Source organism: Cygnus atratus, chromosome 9, assembly GCF_013377495.2.
Source record: "Cygnus atratus isolate AKBS03 ecotype Queensland, Australia chromosome 9, CAtr_DNAZoo_HiC_assembly, whole genome shotgun sequence".
Classification (NCBI taxonomy): Eukaryota; Metazoa; Chordata; class Aves; order Anseriformes; family Anatidae; genus Cygnus; species Cygnus atratus.
Genome location: NC_066370.1, coordinates 26,217,868 through 26,241,325, shown reverse-complemented (window position 1 = coordinate 26,241,325; position 23,458 = coordinate 26,217,868). Strand labels below are relative to the sequence as shown.

At 45.1% G+C, this 23,458-nt stretch overlaps 1 protein-coding gene across 1 annotated transcript in view; it reads left to right on the top strand.

Moving 5' to 3' along the window:
* Positions 1 to 346: 346 nt before the first annotated feature.
* MED12L (mediator complex subunit 12L) overlaps positions 347 to 23,458 on the top strand; it is a 140,809-nt gene continuing 117,697 nt past the window's right edge. The window contains exons 1-10 of the mRNA XM_050712497.1: positions 347 to 521; positions 7,680 to 7,784; positions 8,768 to 8,959; positions 10,353 to 10,512; positions 13,845 to 14,014; positions 14,756 to 14,866; positions 15,251 to 15,520; positions 17,735 to 17,884; positions 18,410 to 18,509; positions 19,563 to 19,699. Of these exons, the coding sequence (XP_050568454.1) occupies positions 423 to 521; positions 7,680 to 7,784; positions 8,768 to 8,959; positions 10,353 to 10,512; positions 13,845 to 14,014; positions 14,756 to 14,866; positions 15,251 to 15,520; positions 17,735 to 17,884; positions 18,410 to 18,509; positions 19,563 to 19,699 (1,494 nt within the window). The 5' untranslated portion in view covers positions 347 to 422. The remainder of the gene's footprint in view (positions 522 to 7,679; positions 7,785 to 8,767; positions 8,960 to 10,352; positions 10,513 to 13,844; positions 14,015 to 14,755; positions 14,867 to 15,250; positions 15,521 to 17,734; positions 17,885 to 18,409; positions 18,510 to 19,562; positions 19,700 to 23,458) is intronic.

The following is a 23,458-nucleotide window of genomic DNA, read 5'->3' as shown; positions in this document are numbered from 1 at the left end:
CTGGGGCGACGACTTGTCGTCCTTGGCCGATTACCCGTTCGCTACAATTAACGATGCTACAAAGGGGAAGCCGGCTCTGTGCACGAGCGTGGGGCTGGGGTCGGGGCTCCCGGCGCTGCGAGGCGGGGCCGGCGCTTGGCCGTGGCGCGGCCGCTGGCACCCCGCTGCGGCGGGCAGCGCCGGGGGGCCGGGGGCGGCACCGCGCCGCCCTGCGCCGCTACCGGCTGCCGCGGGAGGCAGCGGGCGAGGCGGGCCGGGCCGAGCCGCGTCCGCCCCGTGCCCGTGCCCGGCCGTGGCGGCGGCGCGCAGCCCGCCCCCGGCGCGGCGGGGGCTGAGGCGGGGGGCGAGCCGCCGAGTGCTGCTCCCTGGCGCTCGGAGCCCGCTCCAGCGCCCGCCCGCCGCGGCGGCGAACATGAGCGATCATGGCCGCCTTCGGGCTCCTCAGCTATGAGCAGAGACCGCTCAAGCGGCCGCGCCTGGGGCCGCCCGACGTCTACCCGCAGGACCCGCGCCAGAAGGAGGTGAGACCGGCCGTGCCGTGCCCGTGCCGTGCCGTGCCCGGCCCCCCAGCCCCCGGCGGGCCGCCGCCCTCGCCTCCCGGCCCGGCGCCTCCCCCGAAACTTTTGAGCGGCGCCGGGCGGCCGCGGAGCCGCCCGCTGACTTGCATTTTCTGCGGCGAGGCGGGGGCGGGCCGGGGCCGGGATGCCGGCGGCGGCGGCCCGCGGGCGGGCAGGGCTGGGCACGGGCAGGGCCGGGCCGGGCCGGGCCGGCCGCGGCGGGGCGGTGCTGGCGGCACCCGCTGACCCGCACCCGCTGACCCGTACCCGCCCTGCGGGGCGGCGGCGCGGCCCGGCCGGGTCCCGGCTCGCCCCCTGAGGCCGGCCGGGCGGTGCGGGCGCGGGCGGTCGCGAGGGGCCGGGCCGCGCCGGGGGCCGTCCCGCCGGGGGCCGTCCCGCCGGGGGCACCGCCCGGCCCGGGGCGAGGGGTTCGGCCGCCCTGAGGAGAGCTCTCCCGGGGGGCGCCGCCGGCTGCCGAGCCGCCCTCCCTGCGGCGGAGGGTAGGGGAGGGCCGGGCCGCAGGGCTTCGGAGGTCGGGAACGTCCCCGCAATCCGAGGGCCGAGGCTTGGGCAGCCACGGCCCGGCGCGAGAGCAGCGCCCCGCCACGGCTCCAGGCGGGGACCAGGGCCGGGAGCGGGGCGGCGGCGAGGCCGTGGAGTGACCGCAGCCAGGCCGCCCGCTCCGCGCTCCGCAGGCGCCGGGAGGAAGGCTCCAGAAAGCCCGTGGGGGTCTCTGGGGTGTGCCCTCGTGCCTCGCACACGGGGCTGCAGTGCCTCGTGCCTCGCACACGGCCTCCCGGGGGGCTTGGGCGGCCTGCGCTCCTGCTGTCCCTGTCCTGGACGCCTTCCGTCCCGCCGGGTTCGGTGCGCACGGAAGGCACCAGCAGGCTGGGCTAGGGGGTCACCTCCAGCTCCATGGCGAAAGGGCAGCAGGGCGCAGTGCAGTGTGCTTTGTGCTTCGCTGTCTGCTTGTTGGGACTTCCAGAAAGTAGGCCGATTGAGGCTAATTTGTTAGCTGTTTATGAGAATTATCGTCTAGTTTGCGTTGGCTGGCCGGTGCTCATCAGAGGGTGACTTGGTCAGTGCCGGTAGAGAGGGGCTTGGAGTAACGTGCAATGAGATGTGTGTCTTTTAGTCTATTGCTAATCTTTCGAGCCATCTCTGATTTTTTTTTTTTTTTTTTTACCTCGAGCATCTTTCTGCCTTTTCACCCTTATACTGCTGTTCTTGTTGTACTATAATAAAGTTGACAGTTACAGCACTTAGAAATACTTGTGTAGCGTGTATTTTTCATGCCTGATCTTGACCAGGCTTGCAGAACTGCTTCTGAACTGAGCTATGGCAGTGCATGGAGATTGGTTTTCAGCTCTGGACTGTTTTGTGTTTTTAGTCAGGTGGCAGATCGGTTCTTGTAGACACATTTATAATCATGGTCACCTACAATAAGAATGGAAGTGGCAAGTGCCTAGGTGGTTAATATTTAAAATAGGTTGCATGGGTGCGTCAGTGAGGATAAAATAACTGCAGCAGGCTTACTGTTTTTTTCCTGTAACATAATTGATTGAAAGATGGTTTTGGGAAAGAGTCTTTATTTCACATGTACGTGTGGAATTAGTATATATTGCATCAAGCATTTACAGAATATATGTTGTTTCTGGCTTTTTTTTTTTTTTTGGCAAAGTCTGTCTATCATATGAAAAAGGAGACAAACCCATAGCTGCCAGTCCTAGCAGAGGTAGGAACGGGCTGTCTGGTGATGCTGGTGTGGCAGACTGCTGCCCTGTGCCTCTCCAGATCCCTGCTCTGCTAGGAGCCAGCACCTCCAGTGACCTGGTGAGCTCCTTCTGCAAGAGTAGGCCAGCTCCAGAGCCCGTCCAGGTGAGCTGCAGGTGGAAATCTGGGTCCTTTGCTAGGTCCCCTCATGAAAAGCTTGGAGGTAACACGTTGCCGCTGAGTACTGGCATGTGCCACGTGTTTGAAATGTTCTCTGCAAAAACAAGGGGGTAGCTGAAGAGAAATCTTTGAATTGTATAGCACGTTACTTGTTCTTGGATACAGGGTACCTGCTGGGGTTGTTCCGAACACCTGACACTGCTCTAAAAGAGACAGATTAGCAGGAACTAGCTTTCCCTCTCTTTCTGTAATGTGTTTTGATTGAACGTTGGACAGTGCTTTGCACGTAGTTTCTCTGTTTAATCAGTGATGCCTGCTCTTGATTTGGGAGTAGGTTTGGAAATCGTGGCAGGAGCATTTGTAGGCAACTATTAGAATTTATTATTTTTTTTTCTAGCGCTTCCTATACTCTAAATGGTTATTGTCTCCCGAACCAGATAAAATATAATGGAAATTGTGTTTATTTAAAGACAAAGATATAAATACTGAATATACCATATCATCAGGGCCAGATCCTGATAATTTTACTCATGAGTAATCCTTTTAACTTCAATTTAATTTAGATTCAAAACATGAGAAAGCACAAACCACATCACTTTATGTTGAGAAATAGCCTTCAGGTAAGGAATTTCATGGCCTTCTCCACGCGTGGTGTACAGTGTTGGAGCCTCCCACAGCTCAGCTCACCAACGCCTACCATCACGGACCGCCTTCTCACCTGGGCCGTGGTAAAACGGTTGAAATTTCTGTCAGAGAGACCTCTCCAGTATTCCTTACGCTGGTTGGGAATGTATCTGTCTTTTTAGGCCCTTCAGTATTATAAGAGAATGGTGTTCCTTTAAGCTCTCGCTATCCGTTCATAGCGTGGCCAGTGTGTCATCTTCCTAGGCAGTGCAGAAACTTGCCTGCGTGCTCGGCTGCTCGGTACGGCTCGTCCTTGTTTGTGGTTTCTGAGCTGCGGGTGCCGAGGGGACAGCGCTCCTCTGAGCGCGGCAATGTTCTTCCTCATTGTAGCGAATCCCAGGGTGCTTGCTAATCTGTAACTGGCACAGTATTTATTGTACACCGGTCTCTTTTAGGGAGTTACTTTTTGATCTCACGGTTCAGAAGGCTCGCGCCGTTCCGTGGTGTAAGCCTAGCCTGAGTGCAGGGTTTTTGGCACAGCGGTTACAGCACAGGGTAGAACGCTGGACCTTCCTGCACAGGGTTTAGGCCTCCAAACCAACGCTGGTGTAGCTCCAAGCCGCTGAAAGTGGATGCCCTCTTGTAATAAAGAGGCACAAAGCAAAAGCTGGAGCTTGTGAGAGGATCTGAAAGGAATGACTGAGTTAAGATCAGTTTTGTTCCTCTCATGAGTTCATGAACTTCTTTTAAGCTTCTCTTCTGAAGGAAAGTTTTGAGGTTAGGGAGAAAAAGAATGTATTTCAAATATTCCTCGTTTTGACTGTAAAATTGTGCTAGTGTAGCTCTGTACATTGTCTGCTCGGTTTAGATGTCAGAGTAAACTGGCCAGTTCCTAGTTTTTCAAAAATAGCTTTCCATTTTTCACCTACTGGCTGCAATAAACAAGTGTTATAAGTAATAAACAAGTAATAAGGAGGTAGGAAAATGTTTAAGTTGCAGGAGCTCATTTGTTAAAAGCAGATTAATCAGAATTACCCAGTCCAGAACACCCAGCGATAATGCCTCGGTGCTTGATCGTTGTGGTGGCTTCGCTGGTGTAGGTGTGAGTGCCCTAACCGCGCCGGGCTGCTGCGTGCTGCGGGCCTCCTCCTCGAACAGGCTTTGCAGGGCTCGTCGCTGTGATGCGGGGAAGTAACGTGTGCGGATTTAGTTTGGGCTCTGACTTCCTGTGGAGTTGACGGTGCTCTGTGCCTGTGAACATTGGTCTGAACTTGTTAGGCTTTGTTTCTGTAAGGGTTGTGCGTGTTGGGTTCATAAATGCTCAGCAAAGGAAGTGCTGCAAATATATAGGTAGCTTTTAAGCATTCCACGGGAAACAATTAAAATACTTTCCAAAGGAAATTAATACAATTTGGGCCTGGGTGTTCATTTGGCTATTTAAACTTCAAAACCATTTAAAGTCTTGATTGGGCTCGCCTGGGGCCCTGCTTGACATTTGGAAAGAAAGCTTGACAACCCTGCAGGAGCGCGGCGGATCCAGCGCAGATCGCTCAGTGACAGCAGCGTGCCGTGCTCCTCTGCTTGTTGTTAGGAAGGGGCTTGCGGATCGAGCCGAGTGAAAGCATGCCTAACTCTCCTGCGTTCAGCGCTGTACAGCTTAGCTGTGCTGGTGTCCCTGCTGCTTCGTCTAGGAAATATTCCCCTGCTAGAACAGCTGTGCTCGTGGAAAACAGCCCTGAGCCATTAGTGGGGCTGGCATGAGACGTAATGAGAACTCCTGCGAACATTCAGCTGAACTTTTATTGTTGATTTGTTTGTATCTCTGCGTGTTGTGTTCATGGGTGGCATGTCTATTAATTTAATTTGTAGTTGGTGTTTGGTTATGCAACTGTCCTGTGTTCCATGTTTAAAATTTCTGAACTACGGCTGGAGGCAGGGAAAAATCTGAGCCAGACAAAACCAAAATACTGCTGTGTTTGTGTTGTCAGTCCATCCCCAGCTTGCTTGTACAGTAACGGTAGCTACAGCAGTACCACATATGGTTCCCAGTTATTTTCAGTATAGCTATATCTAGACAGATTTTTTTTAGAAGAGGAAGAATTTAAAGATAACAGAGCTGGGGTCATCTGTGGAAATGGCTCTAATAGTAACATATATCTCCATCTGTTTGCCATTTACCTTTTATTTATTTACTTATGATCCCTTTGATCACTTTCATCTCTGCCTTCATCTGTGTTTTCAAGGCTGTCTTGGGGATAGTGTGGGTGGAGGAGTGCTCCAGCACTTCTTGTTGATTTCATTTAAAATTTAGATGAGGCTTGCTAACTTCATAAACCCTAGAGAGCTCAGATTTCTTCTAAATACAGTGCTGTCTTCTGTGTTACTCACAAACTTTGAGAAAATACTGAAAAGTGAAACGCATTGCAAAGCACAAGAGAATAAACTCAATGGAAGTTTCTGGGTCATTATTTTTGGGGACAAGGTGCCCAAAACCAGTAATCAAATCTTCTAATAAAGTTACTACATTCTTCTTCTTTTTCCTCCCCTTTTATTTTGTTTGTTTGCTTGGTTGCATTTTAGTTGCTCTTTGTTTTCATGGGTCATGAAAGCTCATGGAGCAGATTATCTTGAGGGTCATCACGCGGCACTTGCAGGGCGAGCAGGCGATCAGGCCCAGTCAGCATGGGTTTATGAAAGGCAGGTCCTGCTTGACGAACCTGATCTCCTTCTATGACAAAGTGACGCGCTTGGTGGATGAGGGAAGGGCTGTGGATGTGGTTTACCTTGACCTCAGTAAGGCTTTTGACACCGTTCCCCACAACATTCTCCTCAAGAAACTGGCTGCTCGGGGCTTGGACTGGCGTACGCTTCGCTGGGTTAGAAACTGGCTGGATAGCCGGGCCCAGAGAGTTGTGGTGAATGGAGTCAAATCTGGTTGGAGGCTGGTCACAAGTGGTGTCCCCCAGGGCTCGGTACTGGGGCCGGTCCTCTTTAATATCTTTATCGATGATCTGGATGAGGGCGTCCAGTGCACCCTCAGTAAGTTTGCAGATGACACCAAGCTAAGTGCGTGTGTCGATCTGCTCGAGGGCAGGAAGGCTCTGCAGGAGGATCTGGATAGGCTGGAGCGATGGGCTGAGGTCAACTGTATGAAGTTCAATAAGGCCAAGTGCCGGGTCCTGCACCTGGGGCGCAACAACCCCAAGCAGAACTACAGGCTGGGAGATGAGTGGCTGGAAAGCTGCCTGGCCGAGAAGGACCTGGGAGTATTGGTTGATAGTCGGCTGAATATGAGCCAGCAGTGTGCTCAGGTGGCCAAGAAGGCCAACAGCATCCTGGCCTGTATAAGAAGCAGTGTGGCCAGCAGGTCTAGGGAGGTGATTGTCCCCCTGTACTCGGCTCTGGTGAGGCCACACCTCGAGTACTGTGTTCAGTTTTGGGCCCCTCGCTACAGGAAGGACATGGACGTGCTCGAGCGAGTCCAGAGAAGGGCGACCAAGCTGGTGAGGGGTCTGGAGAACAAGTCTTACGAGGAGCGGCTGAGGGAGCTGGGCTTGTTCAGCCTGGAAAAAAGGAGGCTCAGGGGCGACCTTATCGCTCTCTACAGTTACCTTAAAGGAAGCTGTAGTGAGGTGGGGGTTGGTCTGTTCTCCCACGTGCCTGGTGACAGGACGAGGGGGAATGGGCGAAAGTTGCGACAGGGGAGTTTTAGGTTGGATGTTAGGAAGTACTTCTTTACCGAAAGGGTTATTAAGCATTGGAACGGGCTGCCCAGGGAGGTGGTGGAGTCGCCATCCCTGGAGGTCTTTAAAAGACGTTTAGATGTACAGCTTAGTGATATGGTTTAGTGGAGTACTTAGTGTTAGGTCGGAGGTTGGACTCGATGATCTTGAGGTCTCTTCCAACCTAGAAATCTGTGTCTGTGTCTGTGTCTGTGTCTGTCATTTCATAGTCATCTCGGGGACGGTTTTTACATCTCGTCTGCTAGAGGTGGTCTGCGGACTGCAGGCCGGGCTTGATGAAAGTACCCTCGGTGGCAGGTGGCTGATTTGCCGAGGGAGTTTTCTGCCTTCTCTTCGGGGAGAGACCAAGGAAGAACCAAAGCAAGCTCTCCGGCCTGTGCAGCTCTGACCCGTGCTCGCTGAGGGCTCCCCCGAGGCCCCGTGGGGCAGGATGCGTGCGGGTGCTGTGCTTGGCCCGGTGCTGCTGGCTGCCCCGGCACCAAGGGCCTCGTGCTGGCCACGTGTGCAGCCGCGACGGTGCCTCCGGATAAGCCAGAGATGATTCACTTCCAAGGAGGATGAGCCTTGTTTTCTGCTACCCTTTCTGTGGGCAGCAACCCTCCTTCAGCAAAACGGTTGCCATCCTTATCAAGTTATGGCCTTGAAGTCTGTAGTTAGGAGAACACTTAATGGGAACCGGAGAATAGGAGAGGCAGTGCATTTCCCTTCGCCAGAATCCTGCACGTACAAAACATTTCAAGGGTTAGTCAAGTGTGATGGACTAGCGTACAGATAACACTTCTTTGTAAAAACATGCTTCTCAGAATGATGCGACTTCTGGAATTGTCATTTCATTTTTTCATCCTTAAAACACTCTTTGCAGGATGAACTTACTGCAGTGAATGTAAAGCAAGGCTTCAGTAATCAACCTGCCTTCTCTGGAGATGAGCATGGGTCTGCTAGAAATATCGTCATTAATGCCTCAAAGGTAAGGCCTGGCTTTTTACCTGAGTATATTTATTTAGCTTGCTACCAAGCTGACAATGGTTATACTTGGTTCTCGACTTCTTTGCTTTCTAGTTGGAAGTCTTCATGGTAAAGTTAATTACAGAACTAATACAGGAACATTGAGCTGTGGTCCTGCTACCTGGTGTTACCAGTCTTCAGAGGAAGACACGCATCCTGAGAACAACACATAGCTATTGCACTTCGTTGTAGAAGACATGTTAATTTTTGCTCCTGTTCTTTTATTTGCTTCACTTACAAAGCCGTTAGTGACTCTTTCCCTGGAAGTCCCTAGTGTTTACAAACCATTACCTTGCTTTGGTCTTGTATGTGTTTCATCAGGCTGTTTTCTGTTATATTCTCGGAGTGTTTAGTGAAACTTAACCTAGCTCTCCTATGTTTTTTTGAGAGTTGAAGATATCTGAGATACAAAAGAGCAATGAAAATCACTAAAATATTAGCTATTATCTTCCAAACTGAAAGTTATAACTCTTGTGGCAGTGTAGTTTGTTCTTATTAGAAGTGAACAACAGGTATATATACTTTATGGCATGATAAAATGCTGACACTTGTAGAATATGCTGTGTCAGGTCCTAAATCTGAGATACTCAACTCCTGGAGTGATGTGTCTCTGGTGTTTTACAGTGAAGTCACTGTAAGTGGGTGGCTGCATTTCTGTTGCCTTTGAGGCCTGGTCTTCTTTGGTTTGGCTTGGTTTTGCTGGCCTGCAGCTTTTATAACCATATTGCAAAAGCGTTGCACAGTTGCTTTAATATCAGGAATCTCTATCTGCTAGCTGCAGGGCTTTAAAGTGTAATCTTATTAGGCTGATAGCCTGGACTAGAGTGATGACTGCATCTATTCAGATAAAGAATTCATGTGCGTTAATGTACAATAGATGCTTGCTAACTGGGTTGTCATATATGTTATTTTCTTCTTTTTTTTCCTCCCTTTTTTCCCCACCAGATTGGCGCTTACTTTAGCAGCATATTAGCAGAAAAGCTAAAACTTAACACGTTCCAGGACACAGGAAAGAAGAAACCACAAGTAAATGCCAAAGATAACTACTGGCTGGTTACTGCTCGGTCTCAGAGTGCAATTCACAACTGGTTCACAGATTTAGCAGGAAGTAAACCACTGACTATTTTAGCAAAAAAGGTATAAAAATACTCCTTCCCCTATTTCTTGGATACTGGGTTGTACTGAATTGGTCTGTAAGGATAAGGCAGTATTCATAAATTAAAAGGTTAGAGCTTAAGCTATATCTGTTTTAAAAAAATGTTTTATTATTTTGTGTTTTATTTAACACTAGAAGTAGCTTCTTGAAAATCAGAAGTGGGATGAAAGGCACATGGATACAAATTGGCAACTCTATAAAAGAAATGTGGCTATTGGGGATGTACCTTTTTTACTGAGATTAGGGTAATGGGTGATTTATAAGAGTTCCTATGAAATAATGAGATTTTGCTGCTGACTGCAAAAGGAATAGCAGTAAGATCTTAAATTCTATTTCCTGCTTTTGCATTCTGCAATTTCTCAACAAAGAGGAGAGGCAAGCATACCACCAACTCTAAGTTTCCCTATAACTTTATTAGAGGTTAACTTTCTGAATAAAAGCACCAGAGAGATCTCTTTTGTTATTTATGATTTAAAAAAAATAATAAAAAGGGGCTTATGGACATACATAAGCGTGTTAAGAGCCCTTTGAAACTAATTGGGTAGACTAGACCTTAGAATGACTACAAAAGAGTGTTACCGAAAATCATCTGTGTTTGGTTTGCTGTGCTTTTCTGCATTGATGTGCTTCTGTTCTCCAGGCACTCTCTTAGAAAGGTTGAATACTCTTGAAGGAGTAATTAGTATTTTTCGTAGGGGGACAGCAAGCGTAATATTTGTGCCTCCACTCCCTTCTATCTCCACTGGGTGCGAAATGTCTTTTACTCATATATGTTGCTTTAAAAATACATTAAAAAGTTATGCTACCTTTATGCAGAAGGCTTAAGGGTTGCTGTGACAGAACAGAGTGGCTCTTCACGGGAAGTTTTGTGGGAGCAGCCCTGTTCTGTGCTTGGCACAGACACGTGTCGCAGCCGGCCACCTTGTTTCCCTGGTGCACTCCATTATTTTGGGCTCTGAGCCAGGGGCACCCAGGATAGTGACAGCATCTGCGTAACTGAACCCATAACCAAAATCTCAGTACGTGCTTATTTTCCAGAAGTTCTGTGGATCACCTTGCAGGACCCTTTCTGCGCTTTGTATGTCTTTGGCTGTATTGGCAGGTTTGTTAGTGGCCCTGTAGGCACCTCAAAGATGGGGAAGGATGCTCCTGGTGTAACCTGGGGAAAGTGTGGGGCAGTACCTTTCTTTTGTTGTGCCTCTTTGTATGTGCCTAAACAAGAGGCTTTGTCAGCTTAGTGGTTTCCCAGGTCGTTGAAGAGGTCTGCCACTGTCCCGCTAGTTAGGGGTTGAGGAGAGGAGGCCTGGGCTTAACCCGCAGGTGCTAGCTGCTGTTTGGAGTGTGTGCTATAACTTGCTTCCTGTTTTATTTCAGGTTCCAATTCTCAGTAAAAAAGAAGACGTTTTTGCTTATTTAGCAAAATATTCTGTGCCACTGCTACGAGCGGCATGGCTGATCAAAATGACATGTGCCTACTATGCTGCTATTTCTGAAGCTAAAATCAAGAAACGCCAGGCCACTGATCCAAATATAGGTAAATAAATAACTTTAATGTCCAAATGAATAGTAATAGCTGAAAGGACCTGCTATTCCTGGTTGTGGCTTTTGTGTTACTGAATGTCCGGAGATGAATCTGTGTAGTGGGAAGGGAAATAAAAAGTCTTTTTAATTGGTTTTGCTTAGAATTGTATGTCAAAGAGTACAAAAAGCCATGCGGCATAAATACAGCCCTGTTGGCTTGTTTTCCTCCCAGCTGGTTTCTCCTTAAATCTCCATGCACGGTATCTGAGGAGCCGACTGCGCTGTGTCTTAACCACTGATGCCAGTCTCTGTGGGGTTGCCAGGAGTGGCAAAGGCTGTGCTAAGATAAACGTTACCAAGGAGCAAACTGAGCTGCTGATTTAGAAAGCCTGAAACAAAATGAATTTGCAAGTGTATGTGTTAAAACATAGGTGGTAATGTATTTATTTTAAGTATTAATGTTAAATGACAGTCTGGCACCAAGCCAGTAGACCAAACAGTGAGCACCTTTTAGAGATCCAAGGTATGGTAACTATTAGCGAAGTTGTAGTTCTACTCTGTATGCAATAGCTGCAACTCTTCCACTATGTGGTATGAACTTTTTCCTTCGTTGTCCTTAAAGCATCTGTGATCAGATGCTCTTTAGCAGCATCTCCATACTGCTGTGAGAAATTTTTACATGTTTCTACCAACTCGTTTTGTTGTTTCTTTCACTTTGCTTCTTCTTGTTGTATGTTTGTTTTTATTTTTAGGCTTGAAGCATTCATTTTCACTTTGAATTTCTAATTAAAGCCCAAAAAGCATTTCCCAGCGAACATCTTACACCTATTTTTTCCTTATAGTTACAGATGTGGGGTCCTTGTGGCATGGTCTTCTGAAGTACTTGCTGAATATGATGTATTTATCCCTTGCTCAGTTATATGGGGGTGGCTGCAGTACTGACAGGCTTCCCTATGAGCGTCTTTTGGCTTCCCTTGTGTGATGTTTGCTTCTGACCTTGCCCTGCTTTGGGACAGGAGGGAGTCAGAGAGCCTCGTGAATTCAGTCTGGTGCGTGCCTGTAGCTGGGCAGTCCTGTGTGGCGCGGTGGACAGGGAGGCTGATACCTGCTGGTTCTGTTTCTCTCTCTCTCAAGGACTTGGTCTGGAGGATCTTTGTGCAAGCCTGTACCATGCTTCTGGTGTGGCCTGTGAGCTGCTGTCCTTTAGGGATAGTCCTGGCTGGCTTGGGTGTATCGGCTTGCAGTTCAGCAAATGGCATTAGGCATGCCCTAAACTCTGTCCTCTTGCCTTTGTTTTTTTCCCTTCTGTTCCCTTTAACCTCCTAGGTTGTCTTCCTTTTCTGTTGATTCACATGAGCATTTTTTGGGGTAGGCCCTAGTAGAAAACTTAAGAGGTGGTGAGAGCAGGTTGGTTGCTTTCCTAATCTGTCGTGAGTAGCACTGCTAAGGGTGAGAGAGCGCCTCTGACTGTTCTGGGGGACAGAAATGGTGCTGCTGGGTAGGAAGACTGGTGATGTTGCTTTGCTTTGGTTGCGTGCTCATTAATGGTGTAGTTAAAACAAACACTCTCTTTCCTGGTTGTCTTGGAGTGGGGGAGAAAGCAAAGCAAGAAGGTAAGGCAAGCTAGGTTTGTCCACTCCGTTGCGGTAGGTGCTAGGTCATCTGGTTTGCTCTGCTCTGAGCTGTAGCTCTTCGCTTCCTGGGACGGTGAAAGGTGGTGGTGTGTGGTGGAGGGGGGCACAGGTACTCCTGCTCCGGCTCTGCTTTTGGCTGGCCTGATGGTGGCATCTGCTTCACAAGGAGAACGGGTGAAGCCAGTGAGTACTGGTGGGCTGAGGGGCCGGTGATTTTTGTCAGTGAGTGTTCTGAGGCAGATTTCCACTGTAACTGTGCTGAAAGTGATGCTGAATATTATGTTGTCTGTCCAAATTGTTAGGTTATTTGGAATTTTTGGGGGAAGTAACTTGATGTGTATTATTATGTAGTCTTTGACATTCCCCAAAATGTTCTAGATCTGTCCCCTAGGTAACAGAAAGGTGGTTGTGTTGTTCTAACTCAGTAGCACAGATATTTTGGTAATTGCTTTGGGAAAATTATTCTTTCATACCGTGACATGAAAACAAGCGTGATATAGTGGATTTGGAATTGTTTTTCCAAAAGTGAGTGAATGTTTGAGGTAAATCTAGTTAAATACCTATATGAAAACACTGAAACCCACTAGCTTCATACAGAAATTTCAGATTTGGTTAGAAAAGCATTCAACGAATATTCTATGACAGAATATTCAGTTAACAGAACTGTCAGTTACAAATTCAAAGGGGAAAAAAAAACAGAAGGAAAGCACTAGCTGAAATCTGAGGTGGGTAGTAAACAGTAAGAATAGTTGTGTTTGAGCCCTAGTTCCTGTAACTCTGGCAATAAACAGGCTTAGGTTGTCAAAGCAATTGCATTACGTATTCATGAAAGAGTGTGCTCTTCCAAAATACGCTGCATGTTGATTACATGCAACTCCTGTCAGATGTTTGTGAGATAGTAACAACTATCCTTGGTTGTCCCAGTTACACTGTTCAGAGTATGCCTTCTTTACAATTTCTATTTTCCCAAAGTTTTCTGTGTATGATCAAGCAATTTACTTTTGTTTACTAATTTCTCACAGTTATACTAAGTATAGAATCACTGCTGGAGCGTAGAGAAAAGCTGATAGTTTTGGGTAGGTTTGTGTGTTTGGTGAACAGTACCTACTATCTTATGTATCACAAAGAAAAGCGAATCAGTCCTAATTGCAAACCTCCGCACTGTGCAGGTCAGTTTGACCTGAGGAGCTGCCTCTGAACTTCTGCATTCTCATCAGAGGAAAAATCCGGAGGAGTTGTCTGTTTCAGTGATTGCAGAAAGAACAATCTTATATCCCATTGCTCGTGCAAAGCCCTGTTTAGTGTTCTGGTGGCTGTATTTGGAGGGGGAGGGAAGAGGGGAATAAACCTCCATATGGAAGGAAGTAATGAAGTATATTTATTTGATCTGTTTCAAAGCTGTTTAGTGGTTGAATGCTGAACTCTGATGAAAGAGACAGGTGATTCCCTGAAGGCATAGCTCGTATCTGCGCTTTTTACGTCACGCTAAGCTAGCAGGCTGCTTGCATGCCTGACAGTATATATATGTGCTTTGGGAACAGTACAAAGGAGAGGCACATAAAAAGCCCATTAATTCACACTGGGTGCTGCATTATGCAACCATGTGTTAATGCTTTGGAGAAATATTTTTCAACATGAATTTGTTTCAATTCTCACTGTGAAAGAAACCTTTTGTCATCTGAAGTGTTCTAATTGTGAACTTATTCTGTAGAATGGACTCAAATTACAACCAGATACCTTCGGGAGCAGCTGGCAAAGGTTGCAGAGTTCTACCATGTGACATCCAGCCAAGGCAACGGCTCTGTGGTGATGCCTCAAGAGATGGAACAGGCCTTGAAGCAGTGGGAATATAATGAAAAATTGTCATTTTACATGTTTCAGGTAATACTTTAAGAAGTGAATGGATTTTTTTTTTTGAGGTCACTGTTCTTGGAAAGTTGAATTTTAGATATTACTGGTAGTTTGTGTCATAAGACTCGCATAAATTTTAAATGCTAATTCATTTTAGAGATCTGCTAGCTGAAGAAACTTTGATTTGCGTATTGTCCTTGATTGTGATTGCAGCAATGTACTCAATTATTCTCTCTCTTCCTATATTATCCCATCTTTTAAGGGTGTGTTTAATGATTGTGAGTCAGGCTGCGGTTGCTGTGGAGCACGAAGCCTTGGGTGTTCGAGTGGCGACCTGGCAGTTCAGTTCCATGTTATTCTAGCCCATGCCCACCTTTGCAGTCTGCATGGGCCAGGGAGCTGGGACACCTGCGGTCCCCAGTCACACAGCCTTCAGCTGAAGACATGTTGTGGCTTAGTGTAAGCAGAAGTCCTGCTAGACACTGACCCAAGGTCATCTGAGCTCGAGCAGTGACGGTGGTAGAAGCCTCCAAGGAAAAATGCTGCTTTGTTCCTGGAATAGAAATAACTCTGAATCCCGGTCACGGCCCCGTATCCATGCGGATGCTGTGATGGTGGTTGGTTCTTGCATGTAAAGTGATGTATGAGCGTCCTGGTAGCTGCCATGGGTAATGAGAGTTAAACCAGAAATGAAATTAAACTTGTAATTACACACCTTCTTGTTTAGTGCTCCCAGTTAACGAGTGATGCATTTATTTAAAATCCTTTAAGGAAGGAATGCTCGAGAGACATGAGTATTTGACATGGATACTGGATGTTTTGGAAAAAATCAGACCTACTGATGATGATCTTCTTAAGCTGTTGTTGCCGCTAATGCTGCAGGTATGTGCATGGTTTAAAGCCATGTGATTTATAGAATCAATGTAAGCATGACTCATACATGTTAAATGATTGTAATATTTGCGGTGTTAAAATCTGTGTAGGGATTTTTACATAAGACATTTGGGGAAATACATTGCGTGGTGCGTGTATGGAATATATAAACACCTTTAAACTTTATAATCCTTCTCAACTTGAATTGATAGGAGGTTTCTTTTTCTGTAGCTGGTCCTGCAGGACAGATGAAATTTTTAAAGAGACTGAACTACAGATTTGCATTTAGGATACTCCTTTGTAGTCCCTTTTAGTTTACGCATGTTATGTGTTAGATTGTTAATGAAAAATGAGTATGTGGAGTAGTAAACTATTTTTTTTTTTTAATTTCAGTATTCAGAAGAGTTTGTTCAATCAGCTTACCTATCCCGTCGCCTTGCTTACTTTTGTGCCAGACGCCTGTCGTTATTGTTAAGCGATGGTCCTAACCTTGTAGCTGCACATTCCCCTCATATGATAATTGGACCAAGTAACCCTCCTTTGGCAGCCCCAAGTCCGACCGCACCTGGTCCTGCGGTGAGCCCGGTACAGCTAGCCTGCTCAGATTTCCTCTCCTGCCCACAACATCGTCCACTGGTGTATGGACTTAGTTGTATGCTGCAGGTAAGCCAGTGCTTTGTTGCTCCTTGTTTGTAAGGCTGTAACCATTCAGTTTATTGGAAAACAGCGTGCTTCTGGGTTTGACAAGGTGTGGTAATCGTGGTCTGAAATGCAGCTGCATCAGGTAACATGAGAGGACTGAGCGGATCTGGAGGGAGCTGGAGGGTGGATTCTTAACGCTGTGTGAGGAGTGGTGGCAGAACCGCCTGGAGACTCGGGCTGTCTGTGTGTCTGTCTGCACCTCTGCCACGAGAGGGAGCAGCTCTGCTGGCAGGAGCGGGCAAGCCTCCACTCTGCGATGGAGTTTCTGGTTGCAGTAAGGCTCTGTGCAGCTTCTTTTCATCACCAGTGAACCTGCTCATTTATGCCAGACCCAGGTTGTCTTTGCTGAGCGCAGCTGGACAGAAGACACCACCATACTGACTCCTGCAAGCCCTAACCTTTGAGGATTTCCTTGCTTCCTCCGGCTTGTTGTGGGTGCTTGGTGCCTATGCAGACTGTTCAGACTTTGTTAGGGTTACAAACGGTTTGTTGCCTTACCAACTTTTGCAGTTTTTAGGACAGTGGGGCAGAAGAAACTTCATTTGTGCTTATTGGTCAGTGATGCTAGGATTGTCAGGAGTAGTTTTTTCCTAAAAAGGGTTTGTGTGATGGTCTGCTGCTGCTGTTAGCCTTCCTCAGTGCTGACCTGGGGAGACTTCCTCAAACCCTCCTGCTGTTGCCTGCTCAGTGTCTGCCTCTGGGGGTTGTACAGAGCTCTTCTGCTTGTGGTACCAGGAGTGTGCTGATGATTGTGGGATCAGAAGGTCACAGCATGGGTGAGGATGGCAGGGACCCCTGGAGATCACGTAGCCCATCCCTTTGCTTAGGCACAGTGAGAGAGAGCAGCCTGTCCAGGACCATGTCCAGTCAGGTTCTGAATACCTCCACCACTTCTCTGAGCATCCTCTTCCAGTGTTTAACTGCTGCCACAGTTTAAAAAAAAAAAAAAGTGTTTTCTTGTGATAGGCAGCTCCTCCTCGCAGGGCTGCTGCTTTCTCATAGCCGTAGCACCACCCGGAGGTTAGAGCCTGGAGGCTGAGCTGCACGCAGGAAAGGCTCAGCCAGTGCTATCTGAAACATGCAGGTGGGGAGCACAGCTTCTCTGCCCCCCACCACAGGTGTATGAGCGCAGGAAGTTAGATCCTGCCTGACTCTAAGCATGCTGTAACTTCTTTTCCTCTTGAACATAGATCTGTCACAGGAGCATCAGCATTTGTCTCCATCATGGGCTGTATTGTATATTCTTTTGGCAGCTTTACAGCTTTTCTCTACTAACAACACAGTGGGTGATCATTCTGCTCTTCCTGTACTATTCGTTTTATTTTTTCTTTTGTGTGTGTGCTCTTTGTGGTTTTTTTCACCCCTTTTTCTTGTGCTACCAAGTGGGTCCAGAGGACAGCTCTGTTTCAGATAAGATCTCTGGTTCTTCAAAGAAGCATTTCTCTAGGCAACCTTTTTGCTAAATTACTACTTTGCAATTTGGACTGGGAGAACATCCCAACAAGTAATCCAGCAGTTTCAAAAATAATAATCCGTAAGATGAACCAACTGCCATCACTTTAGATGATATTTAATGTCTGACCACAAAACACCAAAGCTTTCTGCTTTTGCTCTGTACGTTACTAGATGCTAAAGAGTAATAGGTATCTGCCTTCAAGCCGTTGTAAAATGATTGTTTTGAAGCCTGTCAATGCAAAATCTTTCTTTTGAGGTAAATGTTAAGTTACTGGTGCACTTCAGTAACTTGTGGGTTTTAGAATCTTGAGAGAAGAATTCATTTTAATTAATTTCTTAAATTTTAATTTTTCATACGTAGCTTCTTTCTGAAAGCTAAACACCAAAATGACTTTTTTTCTGAAGCCCATTCATGTGTCACAGAGGGGATCTGACTGAAATTAACCTTTGGTGATGTTTTTCGGTGGCATTATAAAAGCAACACAAATGGGAATTAAACATGCCTGTATTTAAATACAATTTTTAATAATGAAGAAGGAAAATAACATAGTAATTTAATTTCTTCAAATGGATGTTTTAAAGTGATTGTGAATAGGATTGTCTTTTGTTTCTTTCACTGTAACAGGCCAAAAATGATTCTAGTCTCATGGACTCTTATTATTGGTATTGTTGGTCTTGTCTATTATGTACTACTTTACTGTTTTATCCTATTGCTTGCAGACTGTAACTCTTTGTTGCCCAAGTGCCTTGGTGTGGAATTATTCCACAAATGAAAATAAGAACATTAATCCAGGCTCGCCTCTGGATTTACTTCAAGTTGCTCCATCTAGTTTACCTATGCCAGGCGGAAATTCATCATTTAATCAACAGGTGAGCTTTTTTTAATTTTCAGTTTACTAAGATGTATTTTATATCCCCAAAAGTGATTTGCATTCATGAGGACTATACCTAAGTTTATATATTTCAGTAGTTCTGCTGATGTACTAGTGTTTGATGACCTTAGTTTCTTCAGTCAGGTGCCGATTTTGTGAAAATATCTGGGATTTTATTTACTTTCGGATGTTTTTCAGTTACTTTAAGACGTAAAATGGCAAATAAGAGGAAGCTTGTCATACCATTTCTGAGATGTGACTTTTCAGACACATTGAAAGTTAACTTCCATTGGGTTGAATCTAAGGAGCTTACGTGAAAAGATATTTTATTGTACAAAATGATTCTTAAGTAATGAAAGCATTTGAACAGAACATACTTTAGTTTGTTGTTCCCAAATGTAGGAAGTGCTGGGGAATGCCATAGGGTACCTTGCTCCTGGTGAGAAACCTGTCACAAACTTGAAGTGAAAATTGAGACTTCCTACGACTTGCTAATTAGCAACTACTTTTTTTTTTTTAACAGGTTCGGGCAAAGATTTATGAAGTAGAACAGCAGATAAAACAAAGAGGTCGTGCTGTGGAGGTGCGGTGGTCTTTTGACAAGTGCCAAGAATCAACTGCAGGTAAGACAAGTCAAAATGAAGAAAATGTTGGGAGTCTTAGGGTTTGCATCTGTTCTCCTTCTCTGAGTATAAACCTGGTGCACCATGCTTAATTCTAGTATTAGAGTTGACAGATGGATGTAATGTAACAGCCAGCCAGCATTTCTCCACAAAGTCCTCAGGTTTTGTACTTGTAATTTAACATTAATATGGAAGTGTTGGGTAAAAGCTAAAACATCAGGTTTGGGCTTGGGTACTTGCAGCTCCTGGATGAGCTGGGTACCTAGGTGAGAAACGTGTCTGAAAGAGCTTGTTTGCAGCTTAGGTAGGGTTAAGTAGGACAGAGATTCTTGCTTGAAATATGTATGTAAAACATACAAAATTAGAAGATATACATTTACTCTTTGAAGCTTGTACTTGATCTTTCTTTTCCATGACAAAAAAAATAAATATCTGTGGAAATCAGGCTATGGAGAGTACGAGCAGCCACCTAACAATGAGGTAAACATCAAATAAAGATTTGTATGGGCTTTTAGGCTGCTGTCTGTTTCTGGTCATTCTGTGCTTGGAGAACTTTAGTGTACTAGCGCTATTCTTAGTGTAGGGGTTTTGTTTGTTTAACTTGCTCATTTGTTGATCAACAGATGTTACCATCCATATGTGTGTTAGGGAAGTCTCTCAGCCTAAACTTATCGGTGGTCATTCTCACAGATGTTTTGAGCGCCTCTGAACTTCAGTGTGGTACTGTGGCTCAGATTTGCCTTTTGCAGCCGAGTTGCTTGTTGTGATTTAAACCATTAGGAGTCCAGCGTGTCAGCTTTTTCCTCTACTAGAGGATGGCAGCAACATAAATGCTTACAGGTAAACCTGCCAGCAGTAGTGACGTGGCCCTCCACTGCAGTCACTGAGAAGTGGATTCCGTGTTGGTGGCAAGTGGATGGTTCCTGCTTCTGCTGACTCATACAGGATCCTGTGCTGTCCTGCTGCTTATAATGGCTGTGACTGATAATGCCTTAAATCCCACAGCATCTTCCTGTTTAAACTTTTTTTTCCTCCTCTAACTCCCATATCTAGGGGTGACCATCAGCCGAGTTTTGCACACCTTAGAAGTGTTGGATCGACATTGTTTTGACAGATCAGATTCCAGCAATTCAATGGAGACGCTTTATCATAAGATTTTTTGGGCGAACCAGAATAAAGATAACCAAGAGGTAATGACCACTTTTCTCACTGTGTAATCTGTAGACCGTGGATTTTATTTTTACTTTTGAGAATTGTTTGTGTGTATGTGTGTAAGTACAGACTTGATACAAAAGCTTTTTTTTTTTTAAATTATTATTCAACATTTGGTTTATTAGGAGTAAACAGCTCTTTGCTGTTATAACTTCAGTGCAATATACTGTAAAACTCATTTAGGAGAATACATGTTTTTTTGGATCATCTTTTGGGTCGTGAATTAGGTATTGTCTTTTTTTTTTTTTTTTTTTTTTACACTTTTACATCTATTGTAGAAAGTTTTACATTAATGGCTTATTAAATATATTAAAACATTCTAAAATCATGTACGTTGTTTTTTTTGATATTTTTACCTGTGCTACTAAAACCATTTTTAGAGATCATAAAAATCATTATTGGAAGTCTTCAACATTTTACTCTTTTTTTATTTTTTTTTTTGCACAATGCAGATGACAGCATCATTGGGCCTATGTGTAATGTCAGACTCTTGAGCTTCCTTGGAAGGTGTTTGGGGAAAAGAATAACCAGCTTTAACAATACACTTATGAAGTAAAATTTCAAGTGGAAAATAGCAGTGAATCTGGTGAACCTGTCATAGCTGCTGATGTTAATGTTTTAAAAACGTTTTTTGCAAAGTGGTTTGTTTTTCTAATATACCTTTTTTTTCTTTATAACTTCATGTTCTTAGTGGTTGATATTCATAATGCAAGGCCCTATATTGCACAGAAACACTGCATAGTAATAGTCATTCAGTGTTATAATGACTTTTGCAATATATGAACAGAATATGTTGGTGGGGAGATAAGATCTCTTTGGAAATATTTCCATACAGATATACCTGCCAACCAACTCTGCATGTGAAGCTCAGAACTGGTAGGCAGGAATGAAAGACTTGCCAGAGTTGGCTTTGTATTTCAGGCACATTACTGTGATCATGAGAGGAAAAAATACAGCTGTCTCATGCCAGCAACAGTGGTTGTGTTTTGAATCATCTGGGACAAGCCTTTCTTGATTGCAGAGTTTCTACATTTTCTGAAGTTTAGTCTTATGCAGTTCAGCTCAAAGCATTAGAAATCTTTAGAGTTATGTGGTATTTGCAGTGTTATGCATCTCATATAGCTGTGAAATTGCTATGTACATATATATATATTATAATGTTAGCTTCTTTGTTATGTAAGATACATTTCATCATAACTCATGTTAAAAATTTGGCTTCAATTTGAATATATTAACTGTATTGAAATAATAATTGCTAAAATTTTTGTATAGCTCAGATTAAATCTGGGTTCATTCAAGCTTTTTTTCTGCTTTCATGTGGAAGAAAGGATAACTTGCATGGTTTCTATATTGAATTTTTTATCCCTTTGCCAGTTCATACCCTGGTAAGATTTGTCCTGTGGTCTTGAAATGAAAATTGGTGTTCAATAGACCGTGTTCTGGCATTCCTTCCAACTGTTGAATTCCAGTTCTTGTCTTCATACAGAGGTCTGTTGTGTTGGACAGCTGGCATTCAGAACAGCAGGATGAAGATTACCACTCTGTGCATTTTGAAATGCTTTATACCTTTTGAGAGGCAGGTGATTAGATGGATTGTAGCCTTTCAGGGGCCTAAGACAAATGCAGCAAGCATCTGCAAAGGTAAAATTTAAGGGTGGTGAAGAAATAGATAAAGGAGAGCTGCTATATCAGACAGATGAAGTTGCTGAAAGTTCATAACATTGACTCTTGGATGCAGTGAGGATTTTTAACACACAAGTGTTTGTTTTTTTTTAATGGGTAGGGTTTAATATGTTTTAAGTGCTAGCTTTTTGTTTGCATCTGTTTTTGGGGTCAGCTGATGTAGTTCTGTGCTGTTGCCCTTCTACATTTGTTTTTATATATATATATTTTTCCCTTCTTCCTACATTTCAAAAGGTTTTTCTAACTTCCAGTTCCAATTGTATTTACAAACCATTTTTTTGTGTTTCAAGAGGCAGTGTTGGTAGTGAGTGTTCTGAAAGCAAGGTAATTGTTCTGTTCTTGTTGCTGGTTGTCTGCTATTATTATGTTTGTTAAGTGGTACTTTATGACCTGAGGTTGGGTTGCCTTGAAAATACATCTGTTTTGGCTCCTGAACAGCTCTCTTAAAGATGTGTTCCCCGCCTCTGGTACCAAACATCTTTATCAAGGTCTGTCTGGCTAATTTACAGGGCTACCTGTCTTTTAATGGCATAATGATTTTACTCTGAGATGAAGAATGATGAGTAGTAAGGAAGCATTGTCATACAAAAGTGATGATGTACCTGTGTTTGCACAGTTGTCGTGGGATATTGTAGGGAAAGCAGACGAAAAGGTTTTTAATGTCCTTCTGAGAGAAGAAAACTTGACCTTGAAAATTTCAGTTGTACCTTACTGAGTTTGGAGCTGGTATGAAATTAAACATTTAGATAAACTATAGCTTCTAAAGTCCTCTGGAGTTTTCAAGACTGTTGTTGCTTGCCTCAGGCTTAACTTTTGGCAGCCAAATGAGGTTGCCTCATGTTGCTGAATATCTGATTTGTAGTACTTGCTGTGTGTTTTTCACATTTGAACTTTTACCGTTACATTCACGTTTATTAGTTTTGTTGTTAGCTGCTTGCCTCATGGGCAGACTGAGTGCCCGTGGCCAGCGAAGTCCTATCCGACGTTTCTGAGGCTTGCCTGCTTTCTCCAACAGGCTGCGAAGCCGCTAGATGGCAGTTTGATGTCCCGTGGGCCTGGGACCTGGCTCACCCTCTGCAAGTTGAAGCACATAAGGATGTTCCCACATGAAAAGCTGTTTGTCTTTTTTTGTCTCTCTATTTCCTTCCCACTTAATAAACTTAGGCTGTTTTTCCTAGGCAGAAAAGGTCATAAGTTAAGAGGTCTTGCATGTTCTGATTTCAGATGGCAACTCGTGTAAGCCTGAAAGGACTTCTGTTCTGTGAATAAGATAGCTATCTCAGGGATGTCTGCCTACTGATGTAATTATCTAAAGCACAGCATAGTTTGAAGGACAGCTATCTCCTATCCCCTGTTGTGATTGGAATCCACTGGAATGTGTTTGGAACTTTTTTCCTGTCTGTTTTTTCCTGCTGGATTGCTAAATTTTGTTGTGAAGACTGCAAATGATGCCAGTGCTTGCACGTATCAGTGGTGCTCTGAAGCACTGGAATAGAAGGAAAGTGACTCCTGCTACAAAGTGCTTGGGTTCTGAGTGGGTCTAAACACACACAAATGCACTTCAGATGCTGCTTTTATACATGCTGCTGATTTCTTCAGAATCATTTTAATATACAGCTGATTACTTAAGTGTTGGAGCAAAAGAAGACTTGGGGGAAGTGGCTGGAGCGAAGGAGGGTAGGTGGGCGTAGATTAGCTGCAAGGCCATGTGTCCTAGGCCCTGGAGGAGTCAGGATTGCTTTTCATCCCATGGGGAGATGTGGAGGAATGATGGTGAAGGATAGGACCTGGTAACACTGGTGACGGGGCAGAGAGACCAAAATGGAGGAAGAATGTGGTGTGAGGGGCTGAGCTGTGGCTGTACATTGAGTTTAAGTGGGACAAACAGGACAGAATACATGGAACAAAGCTCAGGCTTCGAGCATTGTGTAGCAGATGACGAAGGTGGCACACTGAAGCTATGTGAGATGTGATGTTAAATCCACATTTTGACCAGACCTGGGACAAACCTTCCGTTCTTGACCTGCTTGAGAGAGGCCATAGAAGTGATAGAA